The 24,128-nt window shown below is 35.0% G+C and overlaps 1 protein-coding gene across 11 annotated transcripts in view; it reads right to left on the bottom strand.

Moving 5' to 3' along the window:
- The window catches only part of LOC135206918 (POU domain, class 6, transcription factor 2-like), a 978,430-nt gene that overhangs the window by 6,284 nt on the left and 948,018 nt on the right, over window positions 1–24,128 (bottom strand). For 10 of the 11 annotated variants that reach the window (XM_064238468.1, XM_064238416.1, XM_064238439.1 and 7 more), the window contains 7 exons: window positions 23,165–23,290; window positions 13,310–13,501; window positions 8,517–8,762; window positions 7,660–7,761; window positions 5,826–6,006; window positions 4,286–4,369; window positions 2,944–3,080 (listed from right to left, as the gene is read on the bottom strand). In XM_064238468.1, coding sequence (XP_064094538.1) covers window positions 2,944–3,080; window positions 4,286–4,369; window positions 5,826–6,006; window positions 7,660–7,761; window positions 8,517–8,762; window positions 13,310–13,501; window positions 23,165–23,290 — 1,068 coding nt within the window. The remainder of the gene's footprint in view (window positions 1–2,943; window positions 3,081–4,285; window positions 4,370–5,825; window positions 6,007–7,659; window positions 7,762–8,516; window positions 8,763–13,309; window positions 13,502–23,164; window positions 23,291–24,128) is intronic. The other variant, XM_064238506.1, reaches the window with a different exon arrangement.

Here is a 24,128-nt window from a genome sequence, read left to right as displayed (position 1 = left end):
GGCACCTTTCCTCCCAAAAAGGTCTTTAACCCATGAACATTCTTCAATATTAAACCCCAAAATTACATAAAACACTAAGATGTGAATAACCATTGCACTAGTTACAACTGGAATTCTCTTGAGGGCATTACTCATTAACATAAATTTGCCCACTAAAATCATCTTCTAATGTGTCTAATTTGTCAGAAAAGCCTGTCTTTGTTTGCATTGTGCAGTTCAGTCTTGTCTATGATAAGTGTAAATAGTGTATGTATCTGAGTATTTGAAGCTCTTAATGTACATCCATATTATTAGAATAATTGTAAACAATTTAATGACAGCTTTTTCCTTTATGGTATAGATGAAGTGAGTTCTCTCAATTTTAATTTATTCTTTACATTTATTCTCTCACTCCATGATTTCTTGGGCCATAATAATACTACACAGTAAAATACACCCACTCTCTGTACAGCAGCTACACGGCCACCTGCTACATGGCCACTTTCCTGACTGGAATTTTTCTATTACTTTCTTTCCTGTCAGCTTTGTTATGGTTTTGTTGATAATAAATCCTCTCCTGTGCATTCAAGTCCACTTCTTAAAAATTTCCACAACCTCTCTCAATTGTGCTGTTAATAGGTCATCTAAATATAGCATCTGCAAGGTACCTTATTTTTTTACACTCCTGGGCTTTCTCAATTACTGTGATAACCACCAACAGGCTCAGGGATGATTTTTGACAGACACCAACCTTCATCTCAGGTTTTTAAGTATATTTGATACTGTCTTTGATCTAGATCAGGTAGTATAGTGGGTAACATTACTGGTGCAATAAGTCTTATGGCCACCCACTGCCTTTGTAATGGTGTTTGTTTGGCATTCATGTCAAATGGTTCAAAATTCACACATGGTACTTTTCCTCATGTTGGCTCATGACATACATATTTAATTTTGACTGACTCCCAGTATCATAGCCTGCTTCACTGATGTAAAACTAAAGATGGTGCTGATGAGAGGGTGCTACTTTGATGGATGCCTCATCAACAAAAGTAAACTGCTATGAAGACTAGTTTGTATGGTACATAAGCTATGGGACATTGAAAGCAAGAAATACTTTTGCAGTAAAGGATATACAGCACATTTTTTTATATACATATATAGTATAGTGTAAATATTAAATATGTATAATTGTGAAAAATAAGACATATCATGTCTGCTGGTAATCATAAACAAATTGTTGGCTTATTATGGTACTAGATATTTCATAGTTCCAGAAACTGTTTCAGACAGGAATTCTCTGAAGCTGTGCTGCACACCATAACAATGTAATCTTGTATATTCAATGTATTCATGCCTTGATAAGTACACTTTATACAATATGTTATTAACTGAATAATGGACATTAGTTCTTATAATGGTACTTGTACAGAGAAATTGACTACATATTTTGTGCCTTAACATTTTAACATTTAGTTTCTGAATTAACTGAGTCCGTATTAATTTATGTTTTCATATTTAATCAAATACTAATAGGCATTGTATTTTCAGTCTGTTCTAAAATTTTGTGCATTACAAGTATATACTGGTGTACCCAATTAAGATAGTCTTGTTATATAATTATGTCAGAGTAGTAGTTTTCACTTCCAGGGTTATCAACAATATTGTAAAACTTTTAATAAATTAGTGGAATGGTATCAGTATCATTTTGTAAATTACACTCTTTGTAGGGATAACACCTACTGTGTGCCTTGCATGGTGCAATGTAGTATTCCAATCCCTACATGTACAGAATGTAAAGTAGTAATACTAGCAGTTAAACGTTTATTCTGTGAAAGTCCAAAATGTAATTGAAAACAAATGTTTTGAAAACATATCAATCTAATAATAATACAGCCATATAAACAAGTTTAGTTTTCTGGTATCCTACTAATTGGTTCCTAGTGAATGAATTGTAATAAGTGTCTAAGGACAGTTATGACTGCCAACTTAGACAGCTTTATTGAGGTAAGTTTTATAGTGAAATGGTAGAGGAATGTCAATGTCAATCTTTCTTGTAATCTAATTCATGAAAAAAATCATATATGGACATAGCAATTCTTAACCAATTTTTATCACTGAGAAATAAACAAAAAAGTTTTGAGGTATTACCGTATATTAGTAAAAGTTGCAATGAAAATGTATATTTGAATTATCAGAAAGAACTTTAGTCTGAATTTTATAGTTAATTAGTTGTAATCATAATTAATTAGTATATACTACATAAATTAATGTCCAATTCTCTAATCCTGTCATAGGCCAAAGGAAACTTGTATGAACATTGTACTCGTAGCATACTACTGTGAATTCATTCTTTACTCAGATTTCTGATAATAGTAACCCTCATTTGTTTCTATTCCTGTGGCCTCTTACATGTTACATTTGTTTTGTTTAACTACAAGTAACAAATCATCAAATATTTTCCTAGTACAGGGTATACATATGTTATAAACAACATTTACTGCAGAAGTCTAAAATAGCATCCTTCAAAGTTTTAGGTGCATATATTATCTTCACCATCACAATCAGTATTCTGAGCAGTAAGCAACCAGCTTAAGTTCTATTCTGACCTAAGCAATGTTTCTTATTTCAGAAGTATCTGGGCTAGAAAAAAAGTACTCATGAAATATGTAACATCAGTGCTAAGTGCTATATTGATGATATACATGATTCCAAAATTTCTTATTGCAAAACTTTTAAATACAAATGTAAAGCATATAGTAACTCCCATAAAAATTTTCAGCAAAAAGAGAGGAGAGAGATAGCAAAGCAATTTTAGTACCATGTAAACATAAAAATACGTACTGTATTTGATAAAAGTATAGTACGTATAAGTACATCATGCCTTGCACAAAGGACAGTGATGCTCCAGTAATAAAACCATATGAAAATCAGTTTACTACTTATGAAAGTAAAAACTTGACTTACCAGATGGATGAGTATTCCTCTCAAAATGAGAGTTCAGGACTTCCAGAGCTTGAGGGGTAAAACTGGTGCGCCTCTTCCTCTTCTTTGATGGCTCTGAACCCATGAATTCTGTCAGTGTGTGCTGGCCATTCTTATATCTGCAAATTAAATATAAATCATGAGTCAAATTGCCATCATACTCTGACTGATTCTCTCAAGATTAGTGTGCACAGAATAGGGAAAATCTATTCATAAGGACCAGGTTTTAATGCAAAATGGTCTTTGAAAGCATATAATACTTGATTGGCTGTATTCATTATAATGAAAACAAATAATTTACATTTTGATCTTTTGTGATTTTACTTGCAAAAATGAGTTAAGAGTAATGAATGAACTCCAAAGGGGTCATCTGAAAAATGAATTTAATATAATTACAGTATACTTGAAATAATCCCTGCAAAGGAACTATATACATTAGCTCAGTTGTTTGCTTGACAGAATGAGGAGTGGATACCCGCATTTGGCAGACTAATAAGGGGATGGAACAAAACTTGTCAATTTTGTGCATTATGAAAATATCAAAATTTAATGTGAATTTTTTCGGGGGACGTTACCGACGTTCTACCTCTCAAGGGCTAGGTCGTGGATTTTTTTTATTGTCATTGACTTCAAACATATAAGTTACTTTTCCTGATTTTACGTGTGCTAAATATGAATTTCACTAATGTTCGTGAAGACTGCAAAAAACATTACTTTTGTACAGTCTTTAACTAAGGTCTGTGATACAGAAGTCTTATTCTATGAAATTAAGATTTTGTCTTAATGTTTTTAGTTGGCTTTACAATGTATGTTGTGACTCCTTTTGAGTGACTTGAATCTGACAGTGTTGCAAATTCTTTGTGAAGAGAAATCTTAGCTTTCCGAATGCTTTGTTGTGTATAATTTCTTTCATATGCCATTAGTTAACTAGATTCCTAAAAGGAATTTTCACATTTCTGACATACAATATATTTTTAGCATCTTTTTCACAACGAAGCCTTTAAAACAGTTTCAAAATTAATGACTGATTTAAGTGAATGAATGTCGCTAAACGGAGCATTGAGGACTACTAAGAGCTTGAGAACACATCATCGCTTTAATTCGTTGGTCGCACACGAATCGACTGATTTCGAGCTTTACATTTTCGTGCCTTATTCAAAATAATCTTTTGTCATTTATTTAGTCTCCAGGTATCGCAATTCCCTCCCCTCTGACCACTAGCATACCAGGTATCTAAGTACCCCCTGTTTGGTAGCTAGTGTGGTCAGGTAATTCGCAAGTGCCCCAATGAGGACAACCGTAACCAGAGTGGCGAGTGGTTTACCTGTCCTCCGCTTCCTGCATCCATCGCTCTAGAACTGGCTTGATCTTTTGTGCACTTTTTGGCGTGATGTCTAGTTTTTCAAACCTAAAACGAGAAAACAGAGCTCGTGAATTTCTTGCTATTGCTTCGTTTCAGGCTATTCTAACTTAGAAAGAGTTTGGTTACATAGCATCATCAGTCTTATTACTCTACTGAGAATAATCTACAGTAATTTGTTAGTTGCAGTAAACATGTGGGCTAAGAGCAACGGAGGGTGAAGCATTATCTGTTCTTTCTCATTTCTTTTTTGGCAGTTTTCAATTTTTCATCTTTTTTAGTTTTTAAGTGAGTTCCATACGACCGGACCCGCAGCGTTATGTAAGCCCACCACCCGTTAGTAGGCAAGTTTCTTCTAAATTGGTTTATTATTTTTACTGTTCATTTAACAGCGGTTTGTGATCATATTGCGAACCTCAACGCGAGGACGTGTAAGGTTCTCCCAGCTCGCCACCCTAGTCAAAGCTCCCTCATCTTGAAAGTCTTCGGATTTTTTTTTATTTGGAAAAAAATATTTTCTCCTGTTAAGAGAACAATGTGGCCTTGTACAAAAACACCGAAGAGGAACATGCGACCATCGTTGTTCAGGAACGAAAGAGAGGACATCAGAGAGAGTATGTTAGTATGAGTTTTAGCATGTTAGTATTGGAGACACATGAACAACATACAAATTCAAATTCAAACCAGAAGCAAATTGAATTTTAGTGGAGTCCCAGTGACTAGGGTAGCATATGCTGCACCCTCCGCACCAAAACACACAATTCATTAGGTATGATAAAAAGAAACATTTAGAAAAGGGGAATGAATAAATATGGCGAAATACTAGTTCTTTCAATCCTATGCAGTTCGTTTGGCTGATTTGTAAATTACAAGGTTTCCTTGAAAATTATCTTTAGCCTAATGCATAATCTGTCAATCAAATTATGTATTAAGACTGAAGTTTATTTGATCTACAAGGTGACAGAGTCATATCTAAGAGCAAAGCCTGAGTGATTATTACTGCTTCTTTAGATGACTCTCGACTAGTACAAGAAGAATTACGACTGCTAACAACTCAGAAAAGAAAACTTCTTGTGTGTTTCGGTTTTACTGTTAAAAATGTTGAGCGCAAAGGTAGAGCCCTAATACAAAATTCATGCATGAAGTAGATTTTTCTTAAACAAAGGTTGGAAGTCAGTAATCAGCATTCTGGGCTTACTAAAGAAGAGTATGTAATGCATTTATTAGGGTTATTTATTGAGAAAAAAGAAAGTAAATTGACATTAAAACACTGAAAATATTTGAGTACATACACTAAATCCTCATTAGATTTAAAAAATAAAAAGGTTGGCAAACTTGGATACAAAGTGAAATGTTCTTACTGGAAAGATATTTATATTAATAAAATTGAGCATAACGGGGCAAAAGGGATAACAATAAATCATGCAACACAGCAAACTTTGAGCATCCAACAAAACTAATAAAACTTGATTGTTGTCAATACCTGGAGGGCGAGAAAACTTACCTGCAGATGGCTGATTGGGAATAAGCTGGGCCTTCTGTAATGCTAAGGGCCTGTCCAACTTGGGTCTGTGTCAGACCCATGGACAGTCTGCGGATTTTAAAGGCCTTAGCAAATTCCTTTATTTCATCTAGATTTACACCGTCTACCAAATTTCCAGTAGACTGGCTGATTGTTGGCTGGTCTGTTGGAAGAGGAATTTGAGGGTAATGTACTTCTGTTCTTGTTTACTGTGTAGGTAAGTGCTTGTCTTTCACATTGCTCATTAAACGTGTAGGTGAAATTTACTGTTTTCATCCATTTTATTTAATATTATTGAGGAATTATTGTAATTAGTGGCTAACTGAAGTCTATCTTCAAATAATTTGGCTTGGTAGTGAAATTTGTGGTGATATTCGACTGCTTAAGCTGTAGTATTTATGTTTCATTCTCATTATTGTAAAAAATTACTTGATCTTATCTCACAATTAATGCATTTACAAAATGTTAATGGTTTTTTGTTTGTTGGTTTTGTTTACAAAAGTGTTAGCAATTAACAATAATGAAGTCTAAACATAATGTACCTAAGTAATATTTTCATAACTACATAGTTGAGACAGGTCAAAATCCTGCAGTGTTAGACCAAGTCTGTTTATTGCTTAATTTGACATTTTCTCGTCTGTATATGGTATCTGTCTATTTGAGTGAAGAAATTCAACATATTCTGGGAATTTTGGTATTGTTTTGAAGTTTCTACACTTTCTTAAAAACTGCAGACAACGATCTGAATTTTAATGAGGGTAATCCTATAATATCTCTTAGCTCATGTCGACATCGTACTGGAGGTTGTCAATGGGATTCTAATTTTGTTTTTTCATTTTAAAGTTAGCTTCATATTTTGATCCAAACTTTATGAAAAAATAAAACACTATGCTATCCACTAGAACAACCGAGAATTATCTTGTTACAAAAAACTAAATTATGTATAAATGGTTTATCTCTGGTAGGGTTAAAACATGGCAAAAATTGGAGTCAGGTATTTTCTGAAGCGTGTTCTCTAATTTTTGTTTTTAAGACGGAAGTCTGTTCAGCATCAACAAAGGTTACGGCAATTTTAGCATCGATTATCACTGAGTGAATCTAAAGAACGGTAATTTGGATTCACTTCAACTTTAAATATTTTAATGCTTATTACTTGTGATATAATATGATATACTACTACATTCTGTAATATCTGGTTATCAAGTAATGGTTTAAGCCTATTATGATATACTACTTAAATGTGAAAATCTTAAGCCAAATTAATTCAGGAACAATTTTACAAGTTGGTTATTTTCAAAAGATTGGTAGAGCTTACGAAGCAAAATACCAAGCTTCATTATAAAATACGAAAATCTATATAAAGTAATTTGTATTTCAGTTCAATTCTCCGCATGAACTTGAATTTATTTAAAAAAAATTTTTTTGAACTGAGAAAGTTAGCCGAAACACTGATGCATATTTTGATTAAATTTTATCAAAATTACATCACTACACTAGTTTTACAGAAGAATATATTGATATACTATTAGGTTACTAAACTCATAGAGCGATTCTTAAAGGCCTAACCGAATCCTGAAATAATGCTGGTCAACATAAGATCTAAAATGAAACAAAGTTTAGTCTGAAACTCTATTAACATAATTAAAATACACTGACAGTTGCCGTTTTCGTGTCCATACGCAAGAGATGTATGTTTGATTAAAAAAAAAATTTCAATGGAAACTACAGTCTTAATTCGACAAACATGAAACAAAACCAGAATCTTATGTAATCGTAACACTGAATACATAAGGACAGAATTCATTCTGGTACTCACTATGATTGTCCAAGAAGTCTGGAGAGTACCGTGCTGTAGGGGGAGGAGGTGGGGGCCCAGGGTAGTGGCCTCCCATGCGGGCACCTAAGCTTCCTATCGCATCTGTTGGGAAATGACACAAGGAAGCAATGGTTAGTTAAGGAAACAACGAGTTCATTTTCGTTACTCTGGTATCTCTTCCCGCTTACAGAGCTGTCCATGTTTTCTAACTGTCCCTTGCTTCAATGTCTATTTTTCATTTGGCTTCTGTTTACAATAAGGTGAAAACATGTAATGTTTATATATAAAGCTATTTTGAACACCTACTGCCACTATCACACCAATTTTCTCAATAAATGAATAAGAAAAAATCTTTTTAAAAGTGTTATAAAACTTAATGATAGGCAGTTTATTTTGGCCACAATAATATCGAAATTTGGCGCTCCCCGCAAAACGAGCAGTCTCAAGCAAGCAAGTATAACACAATGTATGTTATGCTTTCGCGCAAACAATCGTGTATGTACGTGGAAGGGAACCTACAGCAAAACTATATAAACCTGAGTCGCAAAGTGAATTGGAGGGACTAATTTTGAAAGATTTTACTTAGAACGAGGGCATGACATTTTTAATGCTTTCAAGATATATGTGGATAACAACGAATTTTTTAACACTAGTGGAATGAGACTGGCTTTCAAGCTACGGTGTCAATAATAATTCTAACATCATAACACTTGGTCTACATATTTTTATATTTTTTACCTAAGTTCTGGGTGAAAATAAGATTGCCTATCATCACATTATCCACAATATTAATAAAGAAATAAATAGACAATGAAATAAATAAATAAATAAATACACCCGTTCCCAGTCGCACTTACCAGTCACAGGAGAAGATAAAGGCAGGGGCAACTTGGGTTTGCTATCCGGACTGCCCATGTTGTTGTTATTGTTGTTGTTATTACTATTATTGTTATTATTGTTATTGTGAGCATGGTGGAAGAGAGAAGGGGGGAGGCCAGCCAGTCCTAGCAGTGGATGCGGAGCCGCAGAAGTGGATGAGCAGGACGAGGAGGACGAAGAATTCGAAGAAGTGGAGGGGGGCAGTGGCGAAGAGGCGGCGGAACCTGAAATGGCAGAAGGGTCGAGAATGATTTAGATATAATAATTTTAAACTTTTCAGTGAAAAGGGGCAAGCCTGTAAATATTATATATATATATATATATATATATATATATATATATATATATATATATATATATATATATAAACACATAAATACACAAACACGAAGTTGCCTCAGAAACGAACATTATCTTATTAATAATCCAATGTCTAGGCGCTGGGAGTGATTTTCTATAGACGTTCAAGAGGACATCAGAGTCACGCACACAGCTGCTTGCATGATCAAGCCAAAAGGAAAAATAAAAAGAGAAAAAATCGCAGTTGGCATTTATGTAAATGTCCGCATGAGTCATCATTATAGAGCGAATAAGATTTCCATTTAACTTGCTTTGACATCGAGCAGCCTTGAATGCTTAACATCGCTCCTCATTATATTGCGCCTTTGCACGCAAGAGTCCAAGCATTAACACACACGCAGATCTAAGTAGCGTTTTTATATGGGGGTGAGGGAAGGGGGCGGGACAAGATATGCGTTTATAGCCATCTAATAGCGAGGAACACCGATCAGAGCTTGAATGGTACGGTTCGAACTCTATACACTACATATGCTCTTAATTTTTTTCTTTAATCATTTCCATTCGTTTCTAGCAAGACCGAGTCTCTTTAGAAGCGGAGTTATTTCTAAATTTACATATTCTTTCAAACAATATTGATCTATTTTATCAATTTATTCATTAATTTTTAATTTTTTTTTCTAAAAACTGATCTCTTCTTTCCTTATTTACCGTTTACCTTGGTACTACTTTCAAATGAACACCATATTCCATGGAAGATTGAATTTCAAGTCAATGGGCCCCTGTGGCCTTGTTCTGTATGAACAGGGTTCATCTTACGAATAATAATAATAATAATAATAATAATAATAATCTAATAATTTCAAGTTAGATTTTCGCTAACTACGGAATGTCACTTCTCAGGTGAAGGTCGGATGTTAACATCAACTGCTTTATTAGATAAGTAAGTCACCCAGTAGGTCGTCTCAAATATAATGTCCTTTCTATCAAATTTTTTCCCCTCGAAGAAGAATTGACAAAATTCTAAGGGCTCAGTTACACTTTGCCCTCGTTTCTTACACTTGTTAAACCTGTTAAAGAAACACACACACACACACACTATATATATATATATATATATATATTATAATATATATATAATAATTATATATATATAGATATATATAATATATATATATATATATATATATACACACACACACACACACACTCTGACAACACAGACCTCTCACGCCAAAGCTAAATATTAAATGAATTCAATGTAGAAGGTTTTTCCTTAAGGAAAAATGAATTTAATGAGAAGCACCGTTTTTTTTTTTTTTTATCGCCAGACTCAGGAATGCATACTATACCATTCCGTTAAAGAAAAGAAAAGAAAATCTGGTGTGCGGTGATGTGTCCAAACTGATTATATTTTATGATTGCCCACGGCCTTAAACTTCCAGCGTCCCCGGCCGCCACCCCAAAAAAGAATAAAATAAATAAAAAAAACATTAATTACGACAAACGTAACTTCCTCTTTGGCAATATTAATAATAATAATAATAATAATAATAATAATAATAATAATAATAATAATAAGAGAATCCCGGTATTTAAAAAAAACGGTGTTTAAGGACATGTATGATTTCCTTATACATCAAATACATAATTTTCCCACTAAATTCGCTTAACTGGAAATAAATATTCGTCAACGACGCAAAAAGATGACCGGATTTGGTGCGGCCTTATCATTTCGGAGAAGTTTTGCGACGCCATAATTTTTCAATGTTTGCTGAAAGAGGACTTGATACAATATGCTGAAGAAATATTTTGCAAGAAATTAATCTCCCCCCCCCCTCCCTCTCTCTCTCTCTCTCTCTCTTTCTCTCTCTCTCACACACACACATACCAGGTATAGCTTTCATTTACAGTTCCGATATCTTGGTAAATTTGCAATTTTTTTTTAGATATTTGATTTTAACCTTTCAAGTCTTAACTCTACAGACCTAAAATAAGTTAATCAAAAATTTCAAGAAGAAGAAGAAGGAGAGAGAGAGAGAGAGAGAGAGAGAGAGAGAGAGAGAGAGAGAGAGAGAGAGAATGTTATATTAAAATGTAGACCTACTGTAATTCGGTTAGGATCTGTGAATACCTTCATAAAATCTGAGCAATGCCTTTTAATCTTGACAGATCGAGAGATCGTCCAGATAAACTTGTTCTAATAATTGCTGAAATTTGGCATCATTTAAGCGCTACAAATATTTTTCATTTTACTGAACCAAACGCTGTATATTTCAAAGCTCATTTATGCATGTATGCATATATACATGTGCATAATGCAATAGCCTAATCTTACTTGAAATATAAGTAAACACCAAGGCAATTTCACGCCTTTAAAAAAATAAAGTAAAATTCTTTTTTCTGTAATTTACTCTGGTGAAAAAAACTTCCTATAAAAGGGAAACGAACAAGCTTGTCAATATCGCCTCGGAACAAATAAATAATAGGTTGATCAGCGAAGTAATTCAGCTGTTTTAATTTTCCCGGGACATGCGAAAGAACTTGACGATGAACCGGCTCGCATTCGGGTAAAATGACTCTTTTGAAATGAAGCGGAGAAGAAAAAAAAAATAATAAATAAATAATAAAACTAAAGCTTCTGAGGTACTTGTCCTCCGATCTGGGCCCGTGGTAAAATCTAGGAAGAGAATCGCACACTGTTCTTTCAGGTGAAAAATACTGCGAAGAATATGACCGCTGGAATGGTCTGCTGGCGACTTCGGCGCCGAAAGCCCACTGTACGATAACGGACAAATTACGATGGAGTGACTGAAGTTGCCGCCGACTGTATCTGTAATCTTGTAATATTTCACGCATCACATCACGGCATCTCTCGAGAGGAAGTACACTGAAATCAGTCACCAACATACTTGTCGACTTCACACAATATTGCACTGCCGCAACTCCCGGAAAGAAGAGCATAATAATATTAATTTACTGAAATTGAACGATTGGTCGTAATTTATCTAGCGTTACCACTCTGTAATAAAATGTAATACTTAATATATTAAATTATAAACATTAAAAGCGATACTTGGGGAATCGTCAAGTCTGTGTAAGAAGCATTTTAATATTTCCACAAGGTTTTCGCTGTATTAAAACTATTTGACTTTTACTATATAGTCTGCCTAAACATAGCTTGGTGATTGACAGTATTTAAACTAGCTGACTGTTGTACAGTATAATTAATGTCAACAAAGTCCTTACCGCACAGTTTATGACAATATCAAAACTAGGCGACTGTTGTATTTTCAGTCAGACTAAACACAAAATCAAAGCCATCAGACGATTGAATACCTACAACCAGGACATTTTCTGACAGGCAGAAGGAACACAGCATCTCAGCCTCAGAATAAGAACAGCGAAAGGTTGGGAATGATCAGCCATCACACCAAAGCTTTACATAGAGGCCAATTTTTACTGAAGCTCTTGCGCAGCCTAAATCATGCATTAAATTCACTACTGAAAGAAAACAAGCCACAGGCCCCTCACTGTTCAAAGCAGTTACGAAGCCAAAATGCTACATAAACATTAGCCGTTTCGTTTAGTTTACACGTGAATCACTTATAATTGGGAAAGGGGTGGTCTTACAGAATTTTATACTCACAACGTATGGGAAACTGGAGGTATTTTTGTTAAAATTTATTATTATTAATATTTTTTGGCCACAATTTTGGGAGGGGGTCGGAGGTTCTTGGTATTTGTTTTTTTTTCCAGCCAACAGCGCACACTCAAAAGGGAAGTAAATTGTGTGAATATATTCTTAATAATTTGTTACAGGGAATTCATCGTCAAAAAGTTTGACAAGGAGCGCATGGTAGACGGGGAATCAAGATGTTTAATTTATATCCTAAAATCTTTTTATTTTTGGTTTTGCATCTTACTCTATCACCTCATAAGGAACTTGAGATTATGATTATATATACAATTTCATTAACACTCCACTAAAACTCGTAATTTTTTAAGCTCTCGAAAGTTAGCGGCGTCTACTTCGGTGAGGACCCTTTGCGCAGGCGCGAAGCCTTTCAAAAAGAAATCTAACACCAAAACTAAATAGACATGTCGCAGAACATATAAATCCACATTCATTCCGTGTATTATATCTATATATATATATATATATATATATATATATATATATATATACACATCGTGTATGTATAAAAGATATAAACGCTTACATACACGCCATTCATATATATATATATATATATATATACACACACACAAATGTACACACATGAATGTGCATAATACACGAAAAGAATAAGACTTTAACTCTGAACCAATTAAAACGAAGCAGACATTTAAAAGGCCAATCAAACTGAACTAATCAAACAGAGTGCTAATTAAAATTAACAAAACGAAATAAATGGATAAACAAACAAACAAACAAATAATAAATAAAAAAGAGAGAAGAGGTGACACTCACTCAAAGTTCGCCATGGTAACCGGAACGGAAAACTTTTGGATTCATTGTGTTCCGACGAGGCTTCGTTCGCATCGTTCGCTTCGCACACTTGACTCGGGCCACCGCTTCGTGTAACGTGGTGATGATGGTGGTGATGGTGTTGTTGTTGTTGTTGATGTTGTTGTTGTTGTTGTTGTTGTTGTTGTTGTTGGTCTGTTCGGGGGTACAAGGGGAAGGGCATGCATCTAGGGCATCAGTTAATTCAAGAGAGAGAAAAAAAATCATTTTGCAGAGAAAGACAGTCATGAGAATACAAGAGTAAACAATGCATTAAATAATATTAATAAATAATATTCATAAGAGAGAATTTCCTACACGGAAATACCTGAACCTCTGCATAATCACAGAACACTGCAAGGATTAGGACACAACATCATTAACATCAAGGTGGTAACTAATACAGAATTATTTACAGTAATTCAATACGGAAAAATCAGTAAGAGGAAACGGCCTTTTTATCTGATAAACAAAATGTGCTGAAAAAAAGGTAGATTTACAAAAGCATAAAAAAAACTTAAAATGGAGGGGACAAGGGAATTCTCTAAGTTGAATATCAAACAAACTTTCATCCGAGTTAAGAAAAACAGGGAAAAAAATACACTTAAATTAAAGGGAAAATCCTCAAAACAATCCCTGATCTATTTATCTGAAAGAACCAAAAAGGAACGATTGAATTCTTAGTTGTAAAGAACAAAAAAAGAAAACGACAAAGCAGCAAATAAACCTTTTTCCACCCTTTGCATAACCTAAGATCTACAAAAGGGAACTCGACCAAGGCACATAATAAAACTACTAAAAATGAGAAGAAAAAGGGAAAACTAATAGACAAAATAAAATAAAAATAAAAAACTAATAAAGAGGGGTTAGCAACAATTTCACTTCCATCTTTTGAGACCTTACACTTCACACACACACACACACACACCACACACACACAGACACACACGACACACACACATATATATATATATATATATATATATATATATATATATATATATATATATATATATATATACACACACACACACACACACACACACACACACACACACACGTCTCTCGTCTTCAAACGCATTTGAAAACCGAGTCGAAAAATGGACCTCACGAACGATAAGTGATGCAATCACAGAGAAAGTAAACCAGAACGAAAATAAAAATAAGAAGATTGAAATCAAGTTTCGCACTGACAAAAAAAAAAAAAAAAAAAAAATATTCATGATTTTTAAACGTTCGGAGGAAAGATATTTTTTTCCAAAAAACGAGTCCAGCTAAGAGTGGACACCTCATGAAAAAATAAAATCGCACGTGGAATGAGAGAGAGAGAGAGAGAGAGAGAGCTCCAGAAAAAAAAGAGAGAGAGGAGACGGAGAGCGAGAGAGAGAGAGAGAGAGAGAGAGAGAGAGAGAGAGAGAGAGAGAGAAATATATATATAAAAACGAAAAGGAAAGTTGGCTTAAGGGGCAGAGGTAGAATAAATCTAAATGAAAATACTGCACTATAGAGGGAAGAGGGAAGGGGAAAGGCGAGGGGGAGAGGGGGGTGGCGGCGGCTACTAAACAATATGAAACTGAAACCATTAACAATTTAATTAATTAGGGATCCCATGACAGGCTAAAAAACTCCTGCATAAAATTAATATCGTAGGTCACAAATAATATTATGAAATAGTGGTTCAAATATTTCTAATGCCCAGCATAGATAAAAATACAGATGGACCATTTTAAGTCATATAAAGGCCCAGGTAAATACGAAGTGGATAATTGCAAGAGAATGGTGTTGACACATTCCCTAAAGACATACAGGAAACTTCCAAGTCTACACTGGTGCAAAACAGTGTAAGTTTCATTGTGCCTTTCAAAATGATCATGCCTCGAGAAAAAATGACTATTTCAGGTAAATCAACAATGGCAAAGGTCTTCAGAACCATCTAATTTATCATAAAAACGAAGTTCTAAAAATACCAGTGTAATCTACTCCCTTGAATGCTCAACTAACAAGATTATTTTATCAGATCATTTAAAAGTTCCATTAAAACTCTGAAAGCCTTCTTATCTAGAGACAGTTTATGTTATATTCCTAAAAGACCTTTATATCTAAATACCATAGCTATGGCTTTTTCTTATATTTCCCCCACCTCAGCTCCCAACAAAAATGATATCGTCATTGTATGATAGACTACTTTTTCCCAAGTAACTATGGATCTTAAAACTGCCGTGACATTTTTGTGCTCAACCACGGTGAAGCATCCCAACCTACAGGTGTCCATAAAGTCCCAGTACAATAACAAGTATCTATTGCCTGTAATGGTATTGGGACTTTATGGACACCCTCTATAAACCTCATACGGATATTTTACATAACAACTCTCTCTTCCCCAGTAAATGGCCGAAATACTCGAGACATGAAATTTCAGTTTTCATAAACCACAAAACTCCAAAGGTGTGGCCAGTTATTATAAATTTCTGATAAAAATATCAAATAACATTTATTATACTATGATAATTCATTCTTCGAATTTTCAAACAAATGAAATTTCCATAAGTTCAAAAGATTAATTTTTCCGAAACCGATTTCCTATTTTGTCCTCGGGAGAAATTCAGTCTTAACAAGCAAGGAAACTGGCCAAAGGGATCAGTACTGATATGAGAGAAATGTGTTTTCTTTCATTAAACATTCCGGATTTCAAGATTTCGTTATGATAAAAGACTAAAGGGTGATTACAAAAAGTAGTCTTCTTTCCAATATGTGATAAATGTAGATATACTACTTCAGGGATATCACATTCAACAATAGTTGACAAATGGACAGAAATATCTCTTTCCCCAATATGATTACGATTAAAATGAAGAGAAACTCCACAATCTATGAGACAGGAGCATGAAACATATCCTTTTCAATTCTAATCATGAATAATTCAGAACTGGTTTGATGTATAAAGAAATTCCAAGAACCTGTAGAATTATAGCACGACTCCAATGAGCATAAACGTTGGAAATTTCCATTTTGTTTAGGCCTTGCAATCGATCAACATAGGAACCACCAACCAAACCTCATCACTGAACTGAAAACGCCTTTACTTTCACGATACCTGACTGATTTCCTATACCAATCTCAAAGGCAGCTTTTCCTGCACCTATCTGAATATGCCGTAAAGCTACTTCTCACTTGAACCTGAAATGCGATATGTAATACTGCATGACAAACAACAACAACATTAAAATGGAAAACATCAATAATAAAATCAACAATCACAACAACACCAACAACAATCGCAATAATAATAATAATAATAATAATAATAATAATAATAATAATAATAATAATAATAATAATAATAATAAACCGTTACTCTGTGCATAGCCTAAACGGGAAAGAAATCACTGGCAAAAATTTCCCCGTGCATTGGCGCTGGAAACAATACCTTTAAAAATCAAGAGTGCTTAATCCAAGCCATAGAGAGCATGGTGTATTCTATGGAAAAATGCATTACGTTCATATATCATAAAAATCATTTTAGAAAAAAAAATGAAACAAAAAATACTAACCATTTAATGTGGTGGCGTCAATGCATAAGGGCTTTTTTAAATATTCATATTATATATACGTTCGTTTACTCGAAATGCTGGAACTCTTTGCTTTCTTTCCTGTTTCCTTGATCTTTATCAAACTGAGAAATACCCGTTTCTGTCAGTTTGCGTTCATATAGTTCTCTCGCACAAGGCTGCATGAGACGTGGGTTGTTTTTTCTGTAATGCGTCCTTGGGAGTGTATAAACGCTGTATGCATTTATTTATGTATGCAAACACACACGCGCACACATATATACGTATATATATATATATAGATATATATATATATATATATATAATATATATATATATATATATATGTTTGTACAAAATCAGACGACTACTGAAGAGAGAAAACAAACACGTATGAACGCCAATTTGAAATCAGGAAGAGAAATGCCGTAGAGTTTTTCAGCCGGTGTAACCCTGACTACTGTGTCATGCCTTACTCCACCTGGACGTTATTCGAATATTTTGTCATCTGACATTTTACGAGTACCGTCCGTATCATAACTGGACACTGACAATACGGCTGAAAATTACCCATTAATCATGGTGTAACTTACAACGAAGTTAAAAAATTCCCCGTTATCCATTATTACGATTCTGCTGAAGCGTTTGTTAATTTTCAACTCAAGAATAGGACACAATACTAAATAATTTTAACAAGGAAATAGATGGAAGTTAATCAAAATATCAAGATCTGATGCAAATCACTGATGAATTACGAATATAACTTGGAAAAGAGTAAAAAGACAAATCACCCGATTATATATAAAACGAGAAGCACGACTACACGTGGCTGACCTCAATTTTATGAAATATAAAATGTTAAACTAAGAATTATCATGGACCATTGCTTCAATAGAGACTTTCCGATTACATAAACACGCACGCACACACACACAAACACAAACATACACACACACACGCACACACACACATATATAACATATATATATTATATATATATATATATATATATATATATATATATATATATATATGATGTGTGTGTGTGTGTGTGTGGTGTGTGTGTGTTGTGTGTGTGTGTGTTATGCTGATAATAGAAATGGTTTACCTGAGACTGAATAAAAAATAATAAAACTCTTAATCTATCCAATAATGTATATAGAAAGAAAAAAATTACAGAATATAACACACACCAAAAATACGAAAAAATTGTAACATGATTCCCTCCTAAGCTGAAGATTAAAAAAAAAAAACAAACTACAGCATGCGTAAAGAAAAAATAGCAATGAGTTTGGCAAACAAAGTCCTTTTTAACCAACTTTCGAAGAGTTGGTGTTTTTGGTCACGTTAACAGCTAGGCGAGTATTCCATTGAATTTAGTTAACGGAACCAAGGGAAGGGATTGCTGCTGTATAACCACTAGTTGGAAATTATTATCTAATAATATATATCATTACTTAAAATGCTGAAAATTTTATCTACATGGATCCTTTTATTATTATTATTATTATGATTATTATTATTATTATTATTATTATTATTATTATTATTATTGTCTTTTTGGGACACCCATATACCTATGACCCGAAAATGTTAGTTCAATGGTATGATTACCTACTAACGATCAAGTACTGTTATACAGAATAAAAAAATTCATGATGTAGCTATGATTTCTTTTCTCGTCATTTTCGGTATATATATATATATATATATATATATATATATATATATATATATATATATATATATATATATATATATATAGTTGGACAACGTAAAACAAACCGAAATTCTTATGAAAAACAAAATTGACGCAAGAAAAAAAAAAAAACTGCCTGAAAAGGGCATAGTTTTTTTTTTTTTTTCACATAAAAAAAGCCATACGTTCCGTATTGCCTCGCATTACATAATTTGCATCATTTCCATATTACAACAAAATCATCGAGAACCCGCTCGCTATCGGTGAAATTATGGGTCGGCATAATTATATCGTCAGACGAGCTGTTATTTCAAACGTCATTTCCTTTGTGGAAAAAAATTCTGAATCGTTGGGCGTCGGTTTTACAAACTCGTGAATGGCTGCAACTGATGGATGAACCGACTACGATAAGATACATTAATGGGAAATACGTGCGCATGAAAATCCAAGACCTTGAAGAAAGTCCACGTTGCTATAAGCAGTTTAGAGAAAGATTCCATGGGAATTTTAACACGATGAACTTCAGTTAGGCTACTTCAGGCTATCAATCACAACTCTACTGAAATTCGTGTAGTCCAAAATATTTCCCTTATTTCTCCAACGAAAGTAAGAAAGCTGGAGAACTGACGACCAACTTGGCCTGCCAAAGAAACCAAAATGATACGAACAATAACAATAATAATAATAACTACGACGATCATCTTGTGTGTGTCTACAAGAACAACGACAGTATCGACGGCGCTGGTGATAGTAGCGCAGTTGCATTATTAAATCGGAAACTACCCACGTAAGAATCAGATTTTCAAAAATTAAGGAGCATAAGCTTCATTATTAAACTGAACAACCACCAACGTGAGATTCAAATAAAAAAATGAATGGCAAAAGTTCCTCTGGTAATTTATGCAACCATCCACGTAAAAATCAATCATAAAAAATAGAATCGATCTTCAAAAATGATCAGACAGGAACTTCATTATTACTTTGGACAGCGACAAGAAAGATGTATGATAATTATAAAATGATGATGGGATCACCGACGATAAATAAGACAAAATTAATAGTAGGATTTTAAGAAATGTGTCCCTCGCAATGTGCGTTTGTTTAGGGTATGAGATGGATAAGTCATTTAGGGGTTTATACGCAACAGAAGTAAAGAGAAAATATCCTTAATACTAGCGAAGAAAATTTAGAAAATAACACTTAAAGCTTTTAAAAGACTTTAGCCGTAAGCATAAAGTGAGGCCAAATTAGAGGTTGGAACTGATCAGTAACATATTACAAACAGGATCTTTAGGAACTGGGTTATTTACTTAAACGCCCACAATCAAAATAGAAAAAGAAACTCAAAGATCACATACGAGAGAGAGAGAGAGAGAGAGAGAGAGAGAGAGAGAGAGAGAGAAGAGATCATTCGAAAACTGGCCGCAGAATGTGTCTTCATTAAAGGTGAGCGTCGAGTGCTTTCTAAAGGAGCAGGCCTAGGGAGCCGTTAGCAAGCGCCTCCAGAAGACTCCTTTAAGGCGAGAATAGTTTTAAAAATTTGACAGCCTATTCTATATTTTCTCAACGGCCCCTTAGGAGGAGCAGCCTGCTACATCCATCTCCCCAAGATGACCTGTCTTTGACGCAGCCCCGACTTATTTCTCCTCCTCCAACTCATATTCCACCTCCTCTCAGGTGAGAGGAATTGAGTTGCAGATCGTCGATATACTAAGCAAGACAATCAATCAGTCACTCAGTCAAGTCAGTTACTCACTCACAAGGCTTCCTGAGGAAATAAAGGAATTTTGCCACTGCCTTCTTGTTTTCGGTGAACTTATACTCTGAGTTAATGTTTCTGCTTCTTCGGTTTGGCTTCTGAATCCTAAAGTGATTGATGCACACCAGAATGATAAGCAAAATCACTTTAATTTGACGCTCTAATTATTGTTTATGATTTAAGACAAATCCACCGCAGATCGTACGAATAAGACGCCAACTGTTCTATCATGTACCCGATGTCGTATATATACAACTTTCCGGCGATTTTCAAATATTTCTGGATCATCTGAAATTCAAATTACCGTTTGCGACTATTTGTTAGTTTGAATTCAACAGAAAAATCTCCAATTAGAGAACAGTATTACCAGCTATAAATTAAAAAAACTGAATTTTAAAGGTTATTCTGTAATAATGTGCAATATGTAAATGAGTTGTTACATGTTCTCCATCATACTTCTTGGCGCGGGATGGGAAAGAAATACCCGATGACAAATCATAAATATATAAATAAATAAAAATACTGAGGAGTGACTCTCTTAATGAATACAACAGACAAAAAATTACCTTTTCGAGGCACTTATCTAATTAACCTCCATATCTATGGACGTAGAATAGTAATTTTGGTGATTATAATCGTAACACTTTCATTCACATGTTCCAAAATGGCTCCTTGAGTAAACTACGCAAAAGTTCTAAGAAAGCTTTCTAGTGCATCGGCGCCGCTGACCATCATTTCTGTAACGACAGATTATAATTGTACTATATCAAAAACATTCGATTACCTCCTGTAAGTTAAGAGCATACAGGTATATATTCACTGGACGCATTTCTGTGAATCGCCCGCACCAACAATCATTTCCAAGGCACCGAATGAACGAATACAATAAACCGCTCTATTATATCTTGAGAATCTGATAAGTAGCCGAGTGACCTTTCGTGATAAGACAAAACACGTGATCCTTCCAACGCCGATGTCCAAAGTTTTTGCAACGACAGATTTAACTAAAGCGATCAATTACTCGTTTCTTGTGAATCTGTTCGGAGTAACGTCAAGAGTCAGAAAGAAAGAATCCTCGTTTGGCCGCAGATGACCAAAGTCAACTTACTAGATCAACCAGTCGCTCATTTCTCGCGATTGTTGAGTAGCCGGGAAAGTCTTTGTGTCATTTTAACCGTTCGGTGACAAGTACCAACGTTTTTGCGACGCCAGATTATTACTGGACCAAATCAACCCGTCGGTAGTGTTTTTGTGAATCTGTTGAGTAACACAGAGTGTGTTTGCCATTTTACACCCCACACACACACACACACACACACACACACACACACACACGCACGCACAGAGAAGGTCCTCCTTTCGCCGATATTATTAGACCACGAAGGGAACGTGTCCTCACTTCGGATGAAACTGGCCACGTCGATGTTTCCAATCAATCGGAAACAATGCAGGAGGGAAAACGATGAAAAAAAAATATGAAAAGAAAAATATATTTTCTCTTCAAGAAGTCCGTCGTATCTGGCCAACTCGCCCTTAAGGTGGTGTGCTAATGAGATAGCTTAGAAAGTGGATGGTATTTAGAGTGAATGATACAATTGGAAAAAATTACACAATTTTTCCTTTTAATTTGTCGTGATTTGACCATCTTTTTTCATATGGAGCCACTGACGCAAGATGTATACTGTCATTTCACTGCCATTCACTTCCTGGTGGCTTTGAAACGGAGAGATATAATTATTGTAAAAGTTGAAGGAAATTGGTTTTTATGTCACTATGTTGTTGTGTAAATCACTCTAATACCACAACTAAGACAAGAATTTGGCAAAATGCAATGTTACATATCTTCTTGAGGCTGCGATTTCACACATTCCTTGATATCAGAAACATATTATGCGAAAATACCTCAGCACCACTTGCAAATAATCTTATAAGATTTAAATAAAATACAAATAAAGGAATAAAGTTCACTTATAGTTTAGGAAGCACCTCCAGCGATGCTGGAGCGTATTATTATTACCACAGTGATAAAGAGTGTAATGCATTCCTTCTCCACCGTCTTCAGCCGTCCCTCAGAATATTGCATCCGAACTGAAGTGTCACAATATCGTCAAGCGAACGACAGACATGTAGTACCCCTGATGGGTCTCTCTAAAAAGCACATCCTTGACGCCCAAGGACCCCAGCAGAGTAAATACGATTCCGGGTTTAACGATCCCAAAAATAAACCCCTGATTTAGCCCTAAACAACCATACAGCAATTCCATCAAAACCTTCATCTAATCGCCAGATGATTATCATGAACAACGGAAGTAATTAAGTAGCGGGGAAGAAATCTAATACCCAGAATTATCGAAGGGGAGACTGACGGAGGGGTGACACCAGAACAAAGATTAAAACGCATCGAGAGATAGATGGTCGAGCGAATCAAGGAAAATGGACCGCCGTTGATGCCAAAACATAATTATTCTTTTTATGGAAGCCATAAAAATGATTTTAGTGCATGGAGGACCCGCCAGGAGCTGCTTAGATCCAGGGTACGCAGATTTTTCCGTAGCCAGAGATGCTTAATCAGACACGGCAAAGGTTGCTTATCTCGATGATTTGTGGCCTCGTCCTTCCTGGTCGCCTTCTGCAGCAGCGCTCATATTTGATCCAGAGGTCCTTTAAGCACGATAATGATGATGATATGATGATAATCTCAAAACAGGCCTGTTACTACCTCTCTCTCTCTCTCTCTCTCTCTCTCTCTGCGTGTGTCTTTCTCCCCTTGAATGCTATAATAAGAATGATAATGAAAACAGCGAAATTCTTACCTGTGTGTTGGTGATGCGGAGAAGGTTGGTGCAGATGGTGTAGGGGAACTAATGGGTTCATGAGAGAGGAACTCCCTACTCCTGGCTGTCCCAGGGGAATGGTTAGGATGGGCTGCACAGCGATACCTGAAATGGAAAGGCAAAAAATTAATGCTCATCAGGATTTCATTAATGGGGCAATGTCTCAATTCTGCCAAGAAATAATCAAAATGGGACGCTGTTCGCTTTACCTTAAGAGGATAGAGAAGACTATGGATATGCGATGGCTTGGGACAAAATAGGAAAGGGAGATCTAGACGAGTTACCTATTTACCGCGCGAACTTTTTACCTATGACAGTATTCTGGCGAGATGATTCGGATAAAAAAGAGAGAGAGAGAGAGAGAGAGAGAGAGAGAGAGAGAGAGAGAGAGAGAGAACGGCTGCGTATGTTACGAGGAGTGTCTACGTAAATGCACGAGTTTATAACTTTCTGAAACATTCTTTTTTCTTCCGCTTTCCCCTACTCTCTTCGCATCTAATTACCTTCAGCCTCCACACCGCAGGATCCTTAGTAATTTACGTGGACAGTCACCTTACAGTCTACAGTTTACGACTGTATAAAACGTTTGGCGTTACGTACCTATACCTGTATTATTATTATTATTATTATTATTATTATTATTATTATTATTATTATTATTATTGCATAGAGATAATGCAAGTCAGGCGAATTATCGTTCCGTATAATACGCTATACAATTAAAACAGACCTACTCGTTCACATTTCTTAACAAATAGGGCACAATTCTCTCTCTCTCTTCTCTCTCTCTCTCTCTCTCTCTCTCTCTCATGACTGCAATTAATGCACATGCATTCACTTATGTACACGGGCAGCCAGTAAGAGCTTAGCTTTAGGCATTCTGTTTAAGTAGAAGCCACTGATGAGTATTTAGCGAAAATAGCTCGTTCGAAAAAATGGCCCA

The sequence above is a fragment of the Macrobrachium nipponense genome, chromosome 11 (genome assembly GCF_015104395.2).
Source record: "Macrobrachium nipponense isolate FS-2020 chromosome 11, ASM1510439v2, whole genome shotgun sequence".
Classification (NCBI taxonomy): domain Eukaryota; kingdom Metazoa; phylum Arthropoda; class Malacostraca; order Decapoda; family Palaemonidae; genus Macrobrachium; species Macrobrachium nipponense.
The sequence above is the reverse complement of the archived record's forward strand: the minus strand, read 5'-3'. Positions and strand labels throughout refer to the sequence as shown.